This window comes from Aricia agestis, chromosome 19 (assembly GCF_905147365.1).
Source record: "Aricia agestis chromosome 19, ilAriAges1.1, whole genome shotgun sequence".
Taxonomy (NCBI): domain Eukaryota; kingdom Metazoa; phylum Arthropoda; class Insecta; order Lepidoptera; family Lycaenidae; genus Aricia; species Aricia agestis.
Window position 1 is genome coordinate 9,343,415 of NC_056424.1, and position 17,634 is coordinate 9,361,048.

The following is a 17,634-nucleotide window of genomic DNA, read 5'->3' on the forward strand; positions in this document are numbered from 1 at the left end:
TAAAAAATCACGAGCGCGAAGCGCGAGTGATTTTTCCTCCTTCATTTGTTTGCAACGAACCTATCGGGAAATACCCGATAATTTTGAAGCTCTTATGGTATTATAAGTGAATATATTATCTTAAGTTGCATAATATCTATTGTTCCAGTGTTTACCAAAATCCGTTTAGTAGTTTTTGCATGAAAGGGTAGTTTATTACTTGCCTGGAAATAATATTTTTAATAAGTGGGTAACTTTACTGCTATGATAGTCCAACAGACGCACACGGCACACAGAGACATAATATTTTATTGATTACTTAATTTTAAAGTGGTGGACAGTTTGACAGAAAACGTATTGAGTTCAACCCATCAAACCCCAAGCGACAGCCGGCATAACAATTGAATATCTAGTGTGTCTGCGATACCCACGATGTAGGTGTAAGTGTTTAAACACATTATGCCGAATTTCCGCGGCGGAAATTCCGCATGATTACATCAGCAATGTCAAACGCATACAATATAACGCGACGGAATTTCGGCATGGTGTGTCATCGGTAATTTAAAATACATTGCAGGTGGAATCAAGCCGAACTTCCGCCGCGGAATTTCGGCATAGTGTGATAAGACATTTAAGGGCCCACTAAAGAGATATTCAATATATGGCTCCCACACAAAACTGCAAACTCGCATTGCATCGCATCGAAATGTCATTTTTAGGATGAGTTTTGTCGCAGATTTTTGCAATGCGATGCGAATTCACCGTTTTGTGTGGTGTGTGAGTGGAAATTTTAAAGTCTTCATTACATTACATTAAATTTTTCCGATTTTTAAGTAATTCATACTTCCTCCTTCCAGAGAAAGACCCGTATCCCGTGGAAACCCTGCCGACATGCACCTACGCGCTGAGCGTGTGCCACAACGAGAAAGCCTGCTCCGTGCTGTTCGACCGGTTCAAGAACGCCTGCAAGGTCCGCGACGGAGAGTGCCGTATGGAGGACAGGTGAGAAAAAAAACTTTAAATATTTTTAACATATTAAAGTACATGTTCCTTAGAAAGAGTTTACTGTGAAAGTAACAACGCTGACAGAGCAAATTTTTTTAGCGATTTGTATGAGCAAACCACAAAGTTAATATACCTAGCGGAATAGAGCAACAATGTCGAGCTGTCAAACGAAACCGAAATTGGTTTACATCTGTGTGTTTTTAGGTGTACGTATACACTTACACAAGCATGATTGAACATGAATTCTATGAGATTAAATTGTCAATAAGTGGCGACTGGACGTCAAAAAAAGAGTTCTGCTGTCATGTATCACACGTCTCTTTTTACCACGTAGTGTTACTGATAGTGACATCTCTCTTGCTCAGGCCTTTGTTTCTCTATTCCGCTAGGTATAATAACTTTATGGAGCAAACCCATCGCGCTGGGGCGCATGCCCATACAAATCACAAAAAATTTAACTCTTTTAGCGCTGCTACTTTCACAGTGAACCATAGGTATACAAGGGGCACTAGACGATTCAAAATATAACTTGATATATTATTACTTAAGAAGATACTTATAGACGGTATTATTCCAATAGTTTAAAGGTTTAAAAGCTTTTAATGCAAAATATACCGGAGTTTGTGTAGATAAAGTTCAATTTTAATTGATTAAATATGGCCTGTGTGGATAGGGTCTATGCACTGATCTTTAGGATCTATTTAAAACTTTCAGACCTTTCCAATATCAAATATGCAGTTACGTAGGCTGAGTCATAGGTTCAAGGGCGAAGGTTAGGGCGAATCAATGCAGTGAAGGTAAGCTATTTAAGTAAATAGGCGTGGCCGATTATAGCGCGCCATTATCGAGAAAAATGTAATAAAAAAGCTAGATAATGTAAGTTAATAAAAAAATTAAAAGCATGTACAGTGCGTATATATGTATAATGCGCATAGAAATTTTCGTAATTTTTCGGCAACGGTCGTATTTCCCGAGCGTCGGAAGACGTCGCTGCAAGCGCTGTTTTAAACTTAACTTTAAGAAAAACAGCGCTTTGCAGCGAAGTAGAGGCGCCTAACGTTGCTTGGACGTTACCATGGTAACGCCGCGATGGCTTCCCGGTGAGTTATAGCACTTATTAACGGACGTCGACGACAGCAGGCAGCCACCGGTTATATGATATTTACTTCTATTTCCTTTAAACAAGGTGCAAAATGCAAGTGCATTGTTTGGGGCTCTTACGTTTCATAGATTCGTGTATTTTCGTGATTACGACAATCGGCGAAGATTTCCATGCGCAATATTAATTTGGGAGTACTGTATTTATTTATTACATCAGCATGGAATTGGTTTCACATCCCTCACAAAAGGGCTAAGTAGTAAGTATACATTTTGTTGCTCCAAATATTTTCTGTCAAACTGTTCGTGGTTTGGCCCTCAGCAACATAAATTGTACACTAGATTTTGAAAAACAACATCTGGAATTCTGGATGCTGCTAGCAAAGGCCTACTGTGTAATGGGTGAAAAGGTACAATTACACTTGCTTATTTCAAGCACGAGGGCATGCTTCAACCGAGCAGTTGCTGCTTTCGAGCGCGTGTGTCCATGCATTGCTCAACATAAGGTCATGCTTATTTCGAGCATGCTCAAAAATCGACAGGCGTGCTATTTTTGAGCATGCTACCTGCGACGCAGGGGGCGTGGTTTAACACGTGCGGACAGGTTTGTGTTAGTATCGATCAGTTTTCCTCTTATAATAAGCATGCTTAATAGAAGCAAATGTATCGATTTCAAACAGCATGCTTGTTTTAAGCATGATAATAAGCATGCTATTTTCAATGTACTTCTGACTTCTGAGACACAGAGTTTAAATTTAACTGCAATTTTTAATATAGAAAAACTGATGAACACCTCAAATGTTCAATGCAATATAACAAATATATTTTCAACAGAAATTCGCAATTTTAATGCTTTTAATTTTAATTATTGGATATTTACCGGCCGAATTGTATGTCACTGGCGATCAGTATGTCCGATTGCTGTTTCATTTAAGCTTTTGTTTTGTGAAAAGCCGAAAGATGTGGGTTAATATAGCGGCTCTGTGGAGATTTCACAAAAATGTATAGTTCTAGGGTTGGTAATTTTGATGTTAAGGCGCCTAATTAAATCCCGTTGTACACATTGGACCTACGCATTGAGCCAGCGCATTGGGCCAGCGTTCGGTATTTGTACTGAATTGGCAGATATCGTCGTCGTCGTCGTCGTGCAAATCTGTCAAATCCATAAATTTAGAAATGCATCTACGCGTCGCGTTGCGGTCTTTTTTGACCCTTTGAATTGACCCTAAGGAGGCTTCTCGTCTGGGTCTAAAAGTTGTCATAAGTGAACTCCTATCAATTCTGTCAAGTCCTAAAATGCCCTGCAAATATTTCTAGTTGTCGGTTTTAAAACTCGACAACCCTAGCTCCATAGAACTAAAATACTGTGCTAATGGATATTTGAATAATGAATACTCGAAATGTTGAGCAGAACCCGGGTATTTTAACCCGAGCCCGTGTCATTTAATAGATCTCTCTTCTGTTTTATTCCATCCGAAAATAGTGGAGATGCTACATACTACATTATTGATGCGATGTAAAGTTGTAGGGCTTAAAGGTTATTAAGGAAATCGAAGAATTAATTCACCGGCAGTTTACGGATCTACGTCATTTGGTCAATTCAGTGTTAGTTGTGATCTGTCGGCTAGGTATGTGTGGTAGCGGTATGTCAAAATACCGCTACCAAATTACGTAGGTCCACCTATGAATCAACTTCTCTGATAGTTGGTACGAAAATGTTGACGTAATCACGAACATTATGGCACAACTTGTTTTTCCTTGAAAGTTAAAACCTACGCGACCAAGCGAGCGTCAAGTTGCGTCAAGTTGTCAAATGTGTGTTTTGAAGTGTACATAACTAGACTTCTTTTTTAAAACCATTTGACAACTTGACGCTCCCGCTTCGCAGTCGCTTGGTCGCGTAGGTTTAAACAAATTAATTTTAAACTTTCAAGGAAAAGAAAGTTGTGCCATAATGTTCGTCTGAATGTAAGTTTTTGGCATTCATCCTATAGTTTACGCTTAGGACAACGATAGATATTTTAATTCATTCAATTAACTACATATAAATAATTGTAGAGCCAAAAACCGTGATAATTCATAACCACCATTAGAATCTATCACAAATATCAATTTCACGTCGTTAAAGGCGGTTTATTGGGTTTTATAAATTTTATTCATAGTATTTTAAGTAACCTAAAGGGTGCTTCCATTAGCAATGCATAGCTTAGCAGCTACGACAGGCATGATTTTAAAGCGGGCTGTATCAAGCACAATCGATGGCAATGATGGGCAATCATAGAAGTATATTTCTTCAGTCCGTACCAGCGCCTACAACTCTACAAGGCGCAGGTTCGGCCTCATATGGAATATTGTTCTCATCTCTGGGCAGGGGCGCCAAAATACCAACTGCTCCCTCTGGATCGTATCCAACGAAGGGCCGCTCGAATTGTTGACTGCCATAGTGTTTCAAACAGCTTGGACCCCTTGGAATTACGCCGAGATGTAGCTTCACTCTGCATCCTCTATCGGTTGTATCACGGGGAGTGCTCTGAGGAATTGTTCGGAATCATACCACCTGCAACTTTTCGCCATCGTCCCACGTGAAAAATATACCATCCTTATCACCTTGATGAGTGGCAGTCTTCCACCGTGCGTTTTTCGTATAACTTTCTGCCGCGCACTGTAAAACTCTGGAACAAACTGTCACTAGCAGTATTTCCGGACCTATACGACCTGCAAACCTTTAGTATTCCCTCTTAAAAGGCCGGCAACGCACCTGCAGCTCTTCTGATGTTGCAAGTGTCCATGGGCGACGGTGGTTGCTTTCCATCAGGCGACCCGTTTGCTCGCTTGCCCTCTTATTTAAAAAAAAAATATGGCACTCGTAGCGTTCATAATCTCCTGTGCTTGTCCAACATGACCCAACGTAGAGAGGCCACTTTATATCTAAACGTAACAGTAATTTAACTAACACTGTAGAACAACAAACAAACAGTTCCACTTGTGTTGTAATATACCATTCGCCAAACAAACTCACTAAACTAAAACTGGTTGTTGGATCACTGTCAGAAACTTTTACGTGTCTATGAATTGGTGGACTTGGATTACCTGAAATAAGTTAGCGTTTACAAAATCATTTTTGATTTACCGTCAACTGTCTATTGATTATAATAATATTGATACTTTTCTAAAGTGTTAGTTGTAACTTATAATTATAGTCAAAGTAAAATTGTTGTACATCTTTCTTGTAAGTTGTATCTGAAAAAATCTTGAGTCAGACATAATAAGATCAACTAACTAGGATCAAATCTTTATACTAATATTAATAATAGATTTTCACTGTATCAGCCATATCGATTATAGAGGCTTAGGCTAGGGTCAATTGATACAGACTCCTACTTAGTTTTTCGTAGAATCAACAACCAAACGCTAGTACCAGGATATTCTTGCATATATAATCTTTATGCTAAGAGAATCTTGTTTTTCGCAGACATATGATGACTTCGGCAAGGTTCTTGGAATACTGTGTGAATATAATTATCAATAAAAAAACTACTTCAAACAGTATTTCCTTACCGTAGGACCACCTGTAAAATAATCGTTCCAAAAACAGCTTATCGTCAAAATCGGTTCATAAACGACAAACCCACAAAACCCACAAAAAAGCATTCAAACGGTCGAATTGTGAAACCTCCTTTGTTGAAGTCGTATAAAAAAAGAAATGTTGCGTTATATTAATCCTTTATCTGTACCCAGGGAGTCCTGCCGCGAGGCCTGGGCCGGGCTGCGCCTGTCCCCGCTGTTCGGCTGCATCTGCCCCAACACCCACATGAAGAAACGCTGCGACCGCATCTTCGCCGTCGTCAACCATAACCCCTGCGTCGGTAAGTGAAGCACATGACGCCATGTCACAGCGAGTTTCGAGTGAGATGTTCCAAATTTGAAAAGTGACAGTTAATTTTTTTATAATTCGGATTTTAAGCAATGACTGGCAGATTGGGGTTTTTGTTTTTTTACAATTCAGATTTTTGGCAAAAGATATCCGCGACTAATTTTTGAATTCTTATTGATCGAAAAAAGCAATCGTTTTATCGTGAAAGCCGTTGAATTTGAAACTTATGAGTAACTTTGTTAGAAGTAATCGAATATATCACTTCGGTCTGACCAACTCAATAATCTCGAATAATGCTCGGGCGATACATCGCATCCAATAATGCCGTATTCAATATATGTACGAAAGTTTGATTCATTCTTGTAATCTCTACGAAGCTCTTATTGTTCGAGTTGCTAGGGGTGGCGACGCAAAAAAAACTTTAAAAACCTTTTACAACATAGAAATCACAGAATCTAATTATTTATATGCGTTATTTATTAATCTTTTGTAAACAAGATACACTTGTGACACTACAATTATTGAGAAAAGCATAATTCGAAATATCGATCACGTGGGAGAGCCATGCTTCGGCACGAATGGGCCGGCTCGACCGGAGAAATACCACGTTTTCACAGAAAACCAGCGTGAAACAGCACTTGCGCTGTGTTTCGCCTAGTGAGTGAGTTTACCGGAGGCCCAATCCCCTACCCTTTTCCCTTCCCTACCCTCCCCTATTACCCTATTCCCTCTTAAAAGGCCGGCAACGCACCTGCAGCTCTTCTGATGCTGCGAGTGTCCATGGGCGACGGAAGTTGCTTTCCATCAGGTGACCCGTTTGCTCGTTTGCCCCTTATTTCATTAAAAAAAATCATGGGATTGAAGTAAAAGCTAGTTGGTAGAGTAAACTAGTTGGTAGAGAAACCTATCGCCTATGTCATAAAGTGGCATTTCGTTTGAATTTTCGTCGGTCGCGGTCGCTCGCGGCAAAGATCCGAAAGCCACCTTTACAAAAATCTTTCCATTTATGTTATTTACATTATGATCCAAATAATCAAATCGATCGAAAAATCAATTGATTCAAATTATTTTACTGACTTCAAATTGCCACAACTATCAGAAACTAATCCCGGGATTCCGATATTGTCTAAGCAATCCCGTTATCCCCGTATAAGAAAAACCAGCTGAGATTGTGTTCCGTATTGCACTGAATGTTCCGAGTATAAATATTGAGGGTATGACGTTTGGGCGCATACGGCCGTTCATACGTCGCTAAAACCGATTAATGGAACTTCAATTCGGTTATGTTCCAGCTTTATTCACCGGCAATCGAATCCTGATGAATGATTGAACGGTTATCTAGTATTTTGTACTATTTAAATGCTCTATTACATAGTTAATCTATGAACTTATACTATTTATAACAAGAACTAGATGACGCCCGCAACTCCATTGCAACGAAAGTGGTTTATCGCGTGGAAACCGTACATTTTTCGGGGATAAGAAGTATCCTGTGTCCTTACCCGGTACTCAAAGTATCTCCATACCAAATTTCATCAAAATCGGTTCAGCGGTTTGGGCGTGAAGAGGTAACAGACAGAGAGATAGACTGACAGATACACTTTCGCATTTGTTACAAGCAATTATAACAGTTTCGCATTTATGTCAAAGAAGCAACAAACAAGCTTTTCCCCGTTTACGTTTGTATTTATTATGTTTCTTTCCATCGAATATTATAATCGAGATAAAGTAGAAATACATAGAATACTTTTTATCGCCCAAAATGTATGATTTACTTTCTCTAGTTTACTGTTTTTACGCGAAAGTTGCCGCATGCATATTCTAGTATTATCTAAAAAAAAGGTTTTCAAGAAGCAATAATAATAATAACTCCCACACCGGTTTCGGTGACGGTGGCCGGTTTCATTGAAAGCAGCTACGCAGGAGTAATTTTATAGTGCCCAAGTGTGTAACGCATGGATCATCTTACTTGTCAGACAATCAGGTGATCAGCCTGCATTGTCCTAACCAAACTTAGAAATAACATGTTTCCAACGCGGAAATCGAACCCACGACCTCCGAGTCAAGAGCCGCGCTCTATACCTCTAGACCACGGATGCGTTGCGTGCAAGAAGCAATATATTTTGGGTGACAAAAAATTGATAGAATTCAAAGAAACATACCCATTCAAATTACTTTATTTTCCTTACACAACTACAAAAGAATATTAAGTTAATTTATACGTGGGAGAGCCATGCTTCGGCACGAATGGGCCGGCTCGACCGGAGAAATACCACGTTCTCACAGAAAACCGGCGTGAAACAGCGCTTGCGCTGTGTTTCGCCGAGTGAGTGAGTTTACCGGAGGCCCAATTCCCTTCCCTATCCTCCCCTATTCCCTTCCCTTCCCTTCCCATCCCTTCCCTTCCTATCCCTACCCTTCCCTATTACCCTATTCCCTCTTAAAAGGCCAGCAACGCACCTGCAGCTCTTCTTTCATAAAAAAAAATCTTTAAATAAAAATTGCCATCAAAAGAATCATACTCCTTTTTTTTACAAAGTTTCATTTTCCCTACACAACTACAATAATATTAAGTTGCTTAATATTTCTTTCAATAAAAATCGCCTGTGAAGAAATCATTTGCGCCAAACACACTTATGTTTATTGCATTTTCTATTAATAAATTATTTTTTAAGATGTTGTCGCATGTTGCCGCCACATAGTAGGATGTATGGCCAATTAAAATGTTCGGTGTAGCGTGACTGGGCGACATTTTTCTTCTGCGACATGTTGCCAGCACGCTGCCGGTACAGTGTTAAAACCGGCTAAGTGGACTTAACGATTTTTCAATAATTATAGCACTTTAACTGTATTTTTGTTAATGTAAAAATAACCGTTTTAGGTGCAGTGGTGAAATTGTGCTTTTGTATAATTGTTTACAAGGAATCCTTACAAACCTTATATTATAAAGGCGAAATTGTGTCTGTCTGTTACCTCTTCACGCCCAAACCGCTGCACCGATTTTGCTGAAATTGGAGATACTAAGTGTCCCGAGGAAGAACATAGGATATAATATGAAGTCCGACAGTTTTTTTTTTTTGAAGAAAGTTAAAAACATATCAATTTATATATAAATGAACGAATAATTAATATTGTAATATTGTAGGAAATATTTCCAAATGAAATAAAATTTTGTTCACGAATATTGTTCATTTACAAGTGATAGACAGTTAAAAGCATTCTTGGCAAATTATATAATGTTTATTTACATAAATCTTATATTTCTTTACTTTATAAATAGTAAGTCTTGCAAAAATTTTGTGCTAATAACATTTTTCAGTTTCATTTTAACGCTCTATAGTTTTACTTATTTTGTTTCTAGATTAACAAAAACATAATTCATAACATACTTTTGAACTATAATGGAAATCGATTTATTGTCAGATGACGCATTCACGTTATTTGGTCGGGTCATAACCCGAACAATTACCGTTCCATGTTAGTCCTGATCTGAGCTGACGTAACCCACCCAAATTTAATAGATCTGCTATCTACCTATAAATCAATTTCATCGTGAATATTCACAAAAAAAATAAAAATAATCCAAAAAAAACTCTAACGTGCCAGCCCTATAGGCCCAAGAGTGTTTTAATCCCAGCGGGCGCAAGTTCGACCGACGTCAACTTTTCGTCTTCACTAAGCCCTTTAATTCTATAAATCGAACGTTATCAGATTTATTACATCATCCGTCTCCCTCGCACACCTGCTGTCTCCCTCCCCTCTCATATATAAAGTAAACACAAGAAATTACCTACTTATAAAGTTTGTAAGAGTCTGGAGTTGTGGCGTATATAAATTGCTGAATTATTATACGTAGAAATTATATTCCAAGTACATGTAGAGGAGAATGAGTAAGTAATACGAGTAATTCAATAAATTTATTATTATTAATGTAATGGTTTTTAAAAAAGTTCTTAAGGCGTTGTGGTTGTTGCAACTACGTAAAATGGGTTTTTTAAAACACTTTTTTAGTAAAGGAAATGTCATTATTTAAGTATAAAATAAGTACCGTTTTAAAATTGAGAAAATTTGCTATACGCAAAGGTATATCAGTACACAATTTGAAAAATTCTGCTCGATAGAAAAAAATCTCAAAGATGACTGTTATAACGCTGTTTTTCATAATTAAATCATTTTATGGCTAAATTACACACTTTCTAGAAAAAACAAAATATGTAGTATAATACGAGTATGTGTAACCTAACGTAAACGATTTGATATATTTGATTTGTGTAATACTAGAAACAAAAGATTTTTTCTCTTATTTTCTATCATCAAGGCACGCGGCGAGCGCGTAACAGCCACTGTAAAAGGCGCGCTGATATGAATGTTATTTTATTGTCCTTTACGTCGATATTCGTACTGACAGACATCGACCTGCTTATTTTATGGACTACTGGGCCTTAAGGAAAAAACTTTTTTCTCTTATAATACTTCCTGAATGGTCAGCTGATCATTTAAGAAATAAGATCGTTTCGAATTTAAGGGTAACTCTACATTTGCAACGTGATGCTTCTATGTGAAGCGATGCATATTCGTCTGTCCTAAATCCGCTGCGTCAAGGTATACGGCTCTACGTACCACGTAGCGCGGCGAAGCGTAGCTACATCGTAGGCCCGAGTTTACAACACTATTCGTTTTTAACTACGAATAATAAAAACTAAGGAAGAATAACTGTATCTAAAAATTTGTCCGCGAGTCTACAAAATGTGACCAGAATACATGCATACGTTATGCATGTATTCGGTACACAATCTTGTGTGAATACAGAAGTGACAATTGTCAACGGCTTTATTTCGTAAATTTGAGTGTGTGTTTCGTTGCTATTGCCATATTTTAGGGTGCGAAAAGGAACCAAATTCAAAACGGTTGAAGTATGGGAGTTAAGTTTTTATTATTCGTAGGTTTTTAACTACTAGCTTATTATTATTTATATCCATACTAATAACATAAATGCAAAAGTGTGTCTGTCTCTCTGTCTGTTTGTCTGTTACCACTTGACGCCCAAACCACTGAACCGATTTTGCTGAAATTTTGTAGGGAGATACTTTATAGTCCTAGTAAAGGACATAAGATACTTTTTATTCTGGTAAAATGTGCGATTCCCACGTGGTACATGAATTTTGGCGTAACGCTGTTGCGGGCGGCGTTCTAATAATAATTTTTTGTCAATATAATTTAATTTATTAATCTATTCCTGAATTATTTTTATGGAAATCTAAATCGCCAGCCCTACTAAATATTCTAACATCCTTAAGTGCCTGATGGACGCACGAACTTAAAGTACGCGGGTTTTAAGTTCGCGAACTTACTCTGCTCGCGTCGGTGACACACGAGAATCGCTCACACTGGATTACCATGCCCCCAGGCTCGCGGCTCGCGGCTCTTTGGTGACACACAGGCGATTAAGATTGTCGAGTCATAAGTCCGCGTACTTACTCGCACGTCTGTCACCCCATTTAGAATAATGTATAACCGAATCTTTGAAGCGTAAAATCAAACGGTCTGCGAAGTTTTGTCATATTTAAATAAACGTAAATTACAGAAATTAAGAGCGAATTCCCAACTTCTGGAATTATTTAGTTTGTCAATTGTTTCGTCTTTACCAGACCAATAAAGCTACGGTGAAAGGTTTCAGTAAAATTCATCATCATCAGTACTACTCAGTAAAAAGATAACATATATATAGATATACATTATATGGATAAGGAGAAGCTAACATGGTAGTCGTCAGCGGTTATTGAGCCCAGAAAAAAAATAGAAGTCTCTAAAAAAAACTTTATGTAAATATTTACAAAGATAACGTCTTATGGCATTCTCTACCAACCCTAGGGTGACAGAGAAGGAAGTGAGCCTAGGGTACAAAGAAGGTAGAATAGGCGCATTCCTAGCCTTCCCCTTTTGAGTATAGATAGCATTATGGTAAATAGTCTTCTAATATATTATATAATATATCTGTGACATTTTCAGACTTAAACCGCTCAACCGATTTTGATGAAAATTCGAAACTGATAGTAAGGAAGGACAAAGGATTGTTTTTATCAGTACAAAACTACCAACGAAAAGCGGATTTTCAAACAGACAAAATTGCAGGAGAGTCTAAACTAAACATAAAACTCTAGAACCTCTATTTTACGTCGGTTAACAAACACAATTATAACAATAACCTCAAACGGAAAATAAACACGAAAAACAGTAACCGAAAACAAATCAGCGAGAATCTAATTTCAACACGGAATCTACAAATCTGTTTTCGGAACGGAATAATCCGCCAGCGGATGAGGTGTTTGCCCGACATATAGTACATATAGCATACAGCATATTATAGCACATACAGAAATAACCTTTGTTGTCTAGTCTGAAAACTGGAATTCTGAATATCTTTGTTAGGGTATTGGAGTATTTTGTCTAATATTCTTGAAGTTATTGTTTGTGTTGTGAATGTTTTTGGCTGGGTATTATATGTTTGTCTAATATCTCTTTTAAAATGTTAAAGTGCCGTTTCATGCAATTGTTTTTCTGTGGCGACAGCTGTACACGGCTATGTCGAACTTAAAATTTTATAATAATACGTAGGTCACACTGAAAGTTTTGCGTAACTTAAAAAAACGACGTGTTATAACCAAAATATTATGTTTATTGCTTTTCAAAATACTCTCCTTTACATTCTAAACTTTTTTTTATGCGATCGAACCATTTTTTAAAACAGGAGGACCACAGATCTGATGGCATGTTTTCTACGTGCTGATTGAACGCTATCACTGCCTCTTCGGAGTTGATAAAAGTGAAACCTCTCATTAAATCTTTAATTTTGGGAATAATACAGAAATCACAGGGTGCTAAGTCGGGGCTATGTGCAGGATGGGTGACGAGTTGTGATTTTTCGGAACCTAAAAATGACTTTGTTTTGTTGGCCGTGTGTGAAGAGGCGTTGTCGTGATGTAGGAGAATGCGGCTTTTTGGTCGTCTTTCGCAAATCTTTTCTAATATCCTGGGTAAATAAATGGTAGTATACCACTCAGCATTAACACTCTTTTGATCTCCAAGTGGAATTGTACAGATGGGATCCGTAGGTCAGATAAAAAACGCGATCATTTTCTTACCAACGTTTCTCGCCCGCCTCACTTTTGTTGGCTTGTTCTCATTTTCAAACACCCACTCACAATATTTCTGTTCTTTTTCGGGTTCAAAACAACAAATCCACGTTTCGTCTCCTGTGACAATGTCATAAACAGCATTAGAATGTCCGTGGGCGTGCTGCAGTAGCATCTGTGGGTACCATTCCACGCGAGCCCGCTTCTGCTCCGCTGTCAGTTCATGAGGGGTCCAACGACAACAAAGTCTTCGAACTCACAATTCTTCGTGTAATTTTTTTTTAATTTAGCTCATACCAATCCCCAACAGTCCTCAAATTGTCTCATAGGTAATCTGCGGGTTTTCTTCAATTAGCCGCTAAACAGTAGCCACATCAATTTCGTTGACGGCAGTTGAAGGCCGCCCTTCACGAAATTCATCATGTAAAGAAACTCGACCTCTCTCAAATTCAGTATACCATCTCCTCACGGTGCTTAAACAAGGTACTTTCTTCGCAAAAGCATTTTGACGACGAGCAGCACAGTCTTGCGGAGAGAGAGAACTTTTAAAATCATAAAAAATAATCGCTCTAAAATCTTTTCGACCTAATTCCAATTTCGTTGCGTACGTAGAACTTTGATGCGTGATAAAAAGCAATTGACAAATGATTTCCCGCCAATTTTTTTTTAAGTTGCTAGGAAGGTTGCAAGGTTTAAAAAAATATAACATTCAAAACTCAAATAGTTCCAATTAGCTAGAAGTGTAAAACTTTTAGTGTGCCCCATGTATTATAATTTACTAGGTACAGCCAGGAAATGTTGGTATTGTAAAAAACTCCATTTCAGCGTTAAATTCAACGCATTATATATGCCTATATATGCCTATACAGGTGTAACAAAAATAAGTGATAATACTTTAGGGTGTGTACGTGTTCCTTGTAGAGAGTTCACTGTGAAAGTAGCAGCGCTGAAAGACCAAACATTTTTTTCACTTTTGTATGGGGAAACTCGTGACGCTCGGGCTCTTGCCCATACAAAAATTAAAAATAATTTCGTCTTTCAGAGCTGCTACTTTCACAGTGAACTCTCTACAAGGAACACGTACACACCCTAAAGTATTATCACTTATTTTTGTTACACACTGTATATAATAGGCATTCAATTCATCAAGCCCCATACGGTCATCGGTGACCGAGACACAATAGAAATTCTATTGTGTCTCGTTTTTCCACGATCGACGGGTTAATTTATAAAATTACTACATGACCCGGTGATCTGTATATCACGTCTCTCTTTATATAAACCTTCCCTGGATTCCCACGAATATTTCAAGAGTAATATATATAAACTGAATCCGATTCTCTAGTAGTCAGATTAACAAAATTGAAAATTCATTTTATTTTCAATGTTTTAGCTCAAAGATTTTATTTGGCTTGAAAAACTTTCATGCAATATCATTTACGCTATAATACTATCCAACAATGCCTTTTACTAAATTGTACAAGAGACCTGTCTTCAACTGCCACGAACAAACTTACAAACTTAGGACTTGGAAAATCTCTGGTATTGTTCGACCAAGCTACACTTGTTCTTACTAATACTAGCTGTTTGACCGAGCTTTGCTCGGTATCCGATGAAAATGACATTTTCTAGAAATGATTCCTAGCTAGATCGACTTATCGCCCCCGAAACCCCCTATATACTAAATTTCATGAAAATCGTTGGAGCCGATATATATATATATATATATATATATATATATATATATTTAATTTTTGAATTTAATGAATTGCTCGTTTAAAGATATAAGATATTGCAGTGCACATAATATAAGTAAGGACTTTTGAAAAATTCAAGTACTTACCTGTTGCCATTATTGATATACAGCAAAAAAGGCCAAAAAAATCACGTTTGTTGTATAGGATACATCAAACGTATTTTTTTTAGCCTTTTTTGCTCGTAATCAATAATAGCAACTGCTAGGTACTTGAAATTTTCACAGCATCCTTAATTATATTTGTACTTTAATAATTAATAATAATATTAAAATAAATATTTAAATTAATATCCCATACAAAAAACACAATTTTTGCCTACTTTCGCTCTATAACGGTACGGAACCCCTTGTGCGCGAGTCCGACTCGCACTTGGCCGATTTTTTAGGAGTTACGTCAGCACTCAGCGCTCGCCAGGGTCGTCAAAAAAGATTAGGATTAAAAACACTTTTGCTACCTACTTAGGGGAGATTGGTGTTATAATATTATGTAAAGCTCTAATCTGGATGCTGACTCATGTTTCCATTTAAATGTCACCTGCGATAGGATCACGAGATTTTTTTTATCTTCGCACCCAAGAAATTACGGTATTAAAACATTTCATGTGTAAAAAGTAAGAGTTATTGGCCTAATATGATGTTAACAATGATGGTAGAAATGAAAATATATGAGCATATGCATACGAGCTTTAAAAATAAATGCAATTATTATTCTTTAAACACGTCATAAATACTACAACTAGATGAACTAAATGAAACATAAACCTTTCCTGGTCTTTCGCAAACATTTCAAGATTAAAATTGGTCGGTTCAGCCGTTTTCGAGTTTTAGCGAGTATAGACTAACATAATTTAAACTTCATTTTATTCATACAAGGTGTAGCAAAACTAAGTGATAATACTTTAAGAGTCCGGGTGCCATCGCAATTCTCATACAAACGTAATACCAAGATCATTTTCCATACGAGAATATGTACCATATTTGAGTTATTATTCAGCTTAAAATATTCATTACCTGGGTTCCTGTACAAAGATTCACTGAAAAATATTTACATACAAAAAATATGATCGATTACAATATTTGCATACTAAATTGTAATCGCCCATATTTTTGGTATGTAAATATTTTTCAGTGAATCTTTGTACAGGAACCCAGGTAATGACTATCTTAAGCTGAATTATTATTCAGCTTAAACAATTCTCATTTGTGATGGCACCCGTACTCTTAAGGTGTGCGTCCTCTGTATAGTGTGAACAGCGGGGCTAAAATGGTCACATTTAGCAATTCCTCTCAATCAATTCAGCAAATGAATTGTCAAAACTGTCAAACTGACAAATGTCAAATAAGTACAAAAATACAGAAATGAATTGCAAGTAGAGTTGCACTTTGCGATTTTAGAAAAATAAATCATATTATGATTCATATCATGACTCTTCAAAGCGACCATTTTAGCCCCGCAGTGAACACTGTGAAAGTAGATAATATTAAAAATGCGAAAGTCAGTCTGTCTGTTGCCTCTTCACACCCAAACCGCTGAAACAATTTTGCTGAAATTTCGTATGAAGACACTTTGAATCCCGGGAAAGGACAAAGAATAGATTTTATCCCGGAAAATTGTATGGTTCCCGTGCTATAGACGAATTTTGGCGCTACGGAGTTGCCAGCGACATATAGTCAAACATTATAATTTAACTCGTGGTCACTGATTAGTTAAAACTACCGTGTACACATTTAAAACACAGTTATAACTTTTTAATGAGTTCAACAAAAATAGTGGTCCAACTTTAACCGGCGCAACCAGGTAACTCGAAATGCAGTCGTAACACAAAAGTTTAAAGTTCATTTTCGTCTGGTACAATTAAAACTCACTTTGTAGAATAATTAATGCGCTTTGCAGAGCTCTATATAATGGGTGTAATTATAGATTTATAATTGGTAATGTCTTGTTACATCTAATCGAGATTAAATGCGGTTAAGTTAATCGGTATTTAAACAGTGTTTAACTCAATGTTTGCTTTATGCCTGTGGTTACAATAGTGACGTTTAGTCTAATGCGGTTATAGATTTACTGATACGTATGTATACAACCGCGATAACAATAGAATACAATATAATTTCCAAGAATCCGCGATCGAGGGATTAAACTGTAATAAACTAAACAAAAATCATGTTTCAATTATAATATTATATTATAAAATATAATAGATTCATTATTATTTAGATAACACCGGCATATCCGTTTCGAAAAAAAAGTTTATCACGTGGTAACCGAACATTTTCGGGGATAAAAAGTATCCTATGTACTTTCCCGGGCCATAAATTATATCCATACCTAATTCGTACCACAATTTTTTTCTACTTCAAAGAAAACCTAAACGCCCTAAAGAAATTCCATAAAATCTACCAAACTAAGACAATAAATCCTACAACAATACCTATGAATCAACAATCAATGCGGACTGATGTTAGTGCGTCCTTTGTCCCAGCTTACACTTCAATTACTACCGAATATACCGGCCGGATCCGATTGTAAATTGTTGTGATGAAAACTCCACCTGGACTTCGAATTTGAAGGCTTAGGACCGTATCGAATGGGATGTAAATGAAACTCGTGCGTTTCAGTTCATTTCGATCCGAATATACACAAAGCTTTGTATTTGCTTAAGGGGGCGACTAACCCTAAAGTGTCGATTTTATAATTCATTTTTATACTTGAAAATAAGCCCCGAATTGTTTCATTTTCTAATATTAGATACTACATTATATTTCCGAGAATTCGATCTGAGCAAAAA

At 37.1% G+C, this 17,634-nt stretch overlaps 1 protein-coding gene across 4 annotated transcripts in view; it reads left to right on the forward strand.

The window, feature by feature from the left end:
* The window catches only part of LOC121736332, a 209,075-nt gene that overhangs the window by 167,537 nt on the left and 23,904 nt on the right, over nucleotides 1-17,634 (forward strand). For 3 of the 4 annotated variants that reach the window (XM_042127448.1, XM_042127449.1, XM_042127450.1), the window contains 2 exons: nucleotides 837-981; nucleotides 5,821-5,948. In XM_042127448.1, the coding sequence (XP_041983382.1) occupies nucleotides 837-981; nucleotides 5,821-5,948 (273 nt within the window). Of the gene's footprint in view, nucleotides 1-836; nucleotides 982-5,820; nucleotides 5,957-17,634 lie in introns of those variants that run through there. The other variant, XM_042127451.1, reaches the window with a different exon arrangement.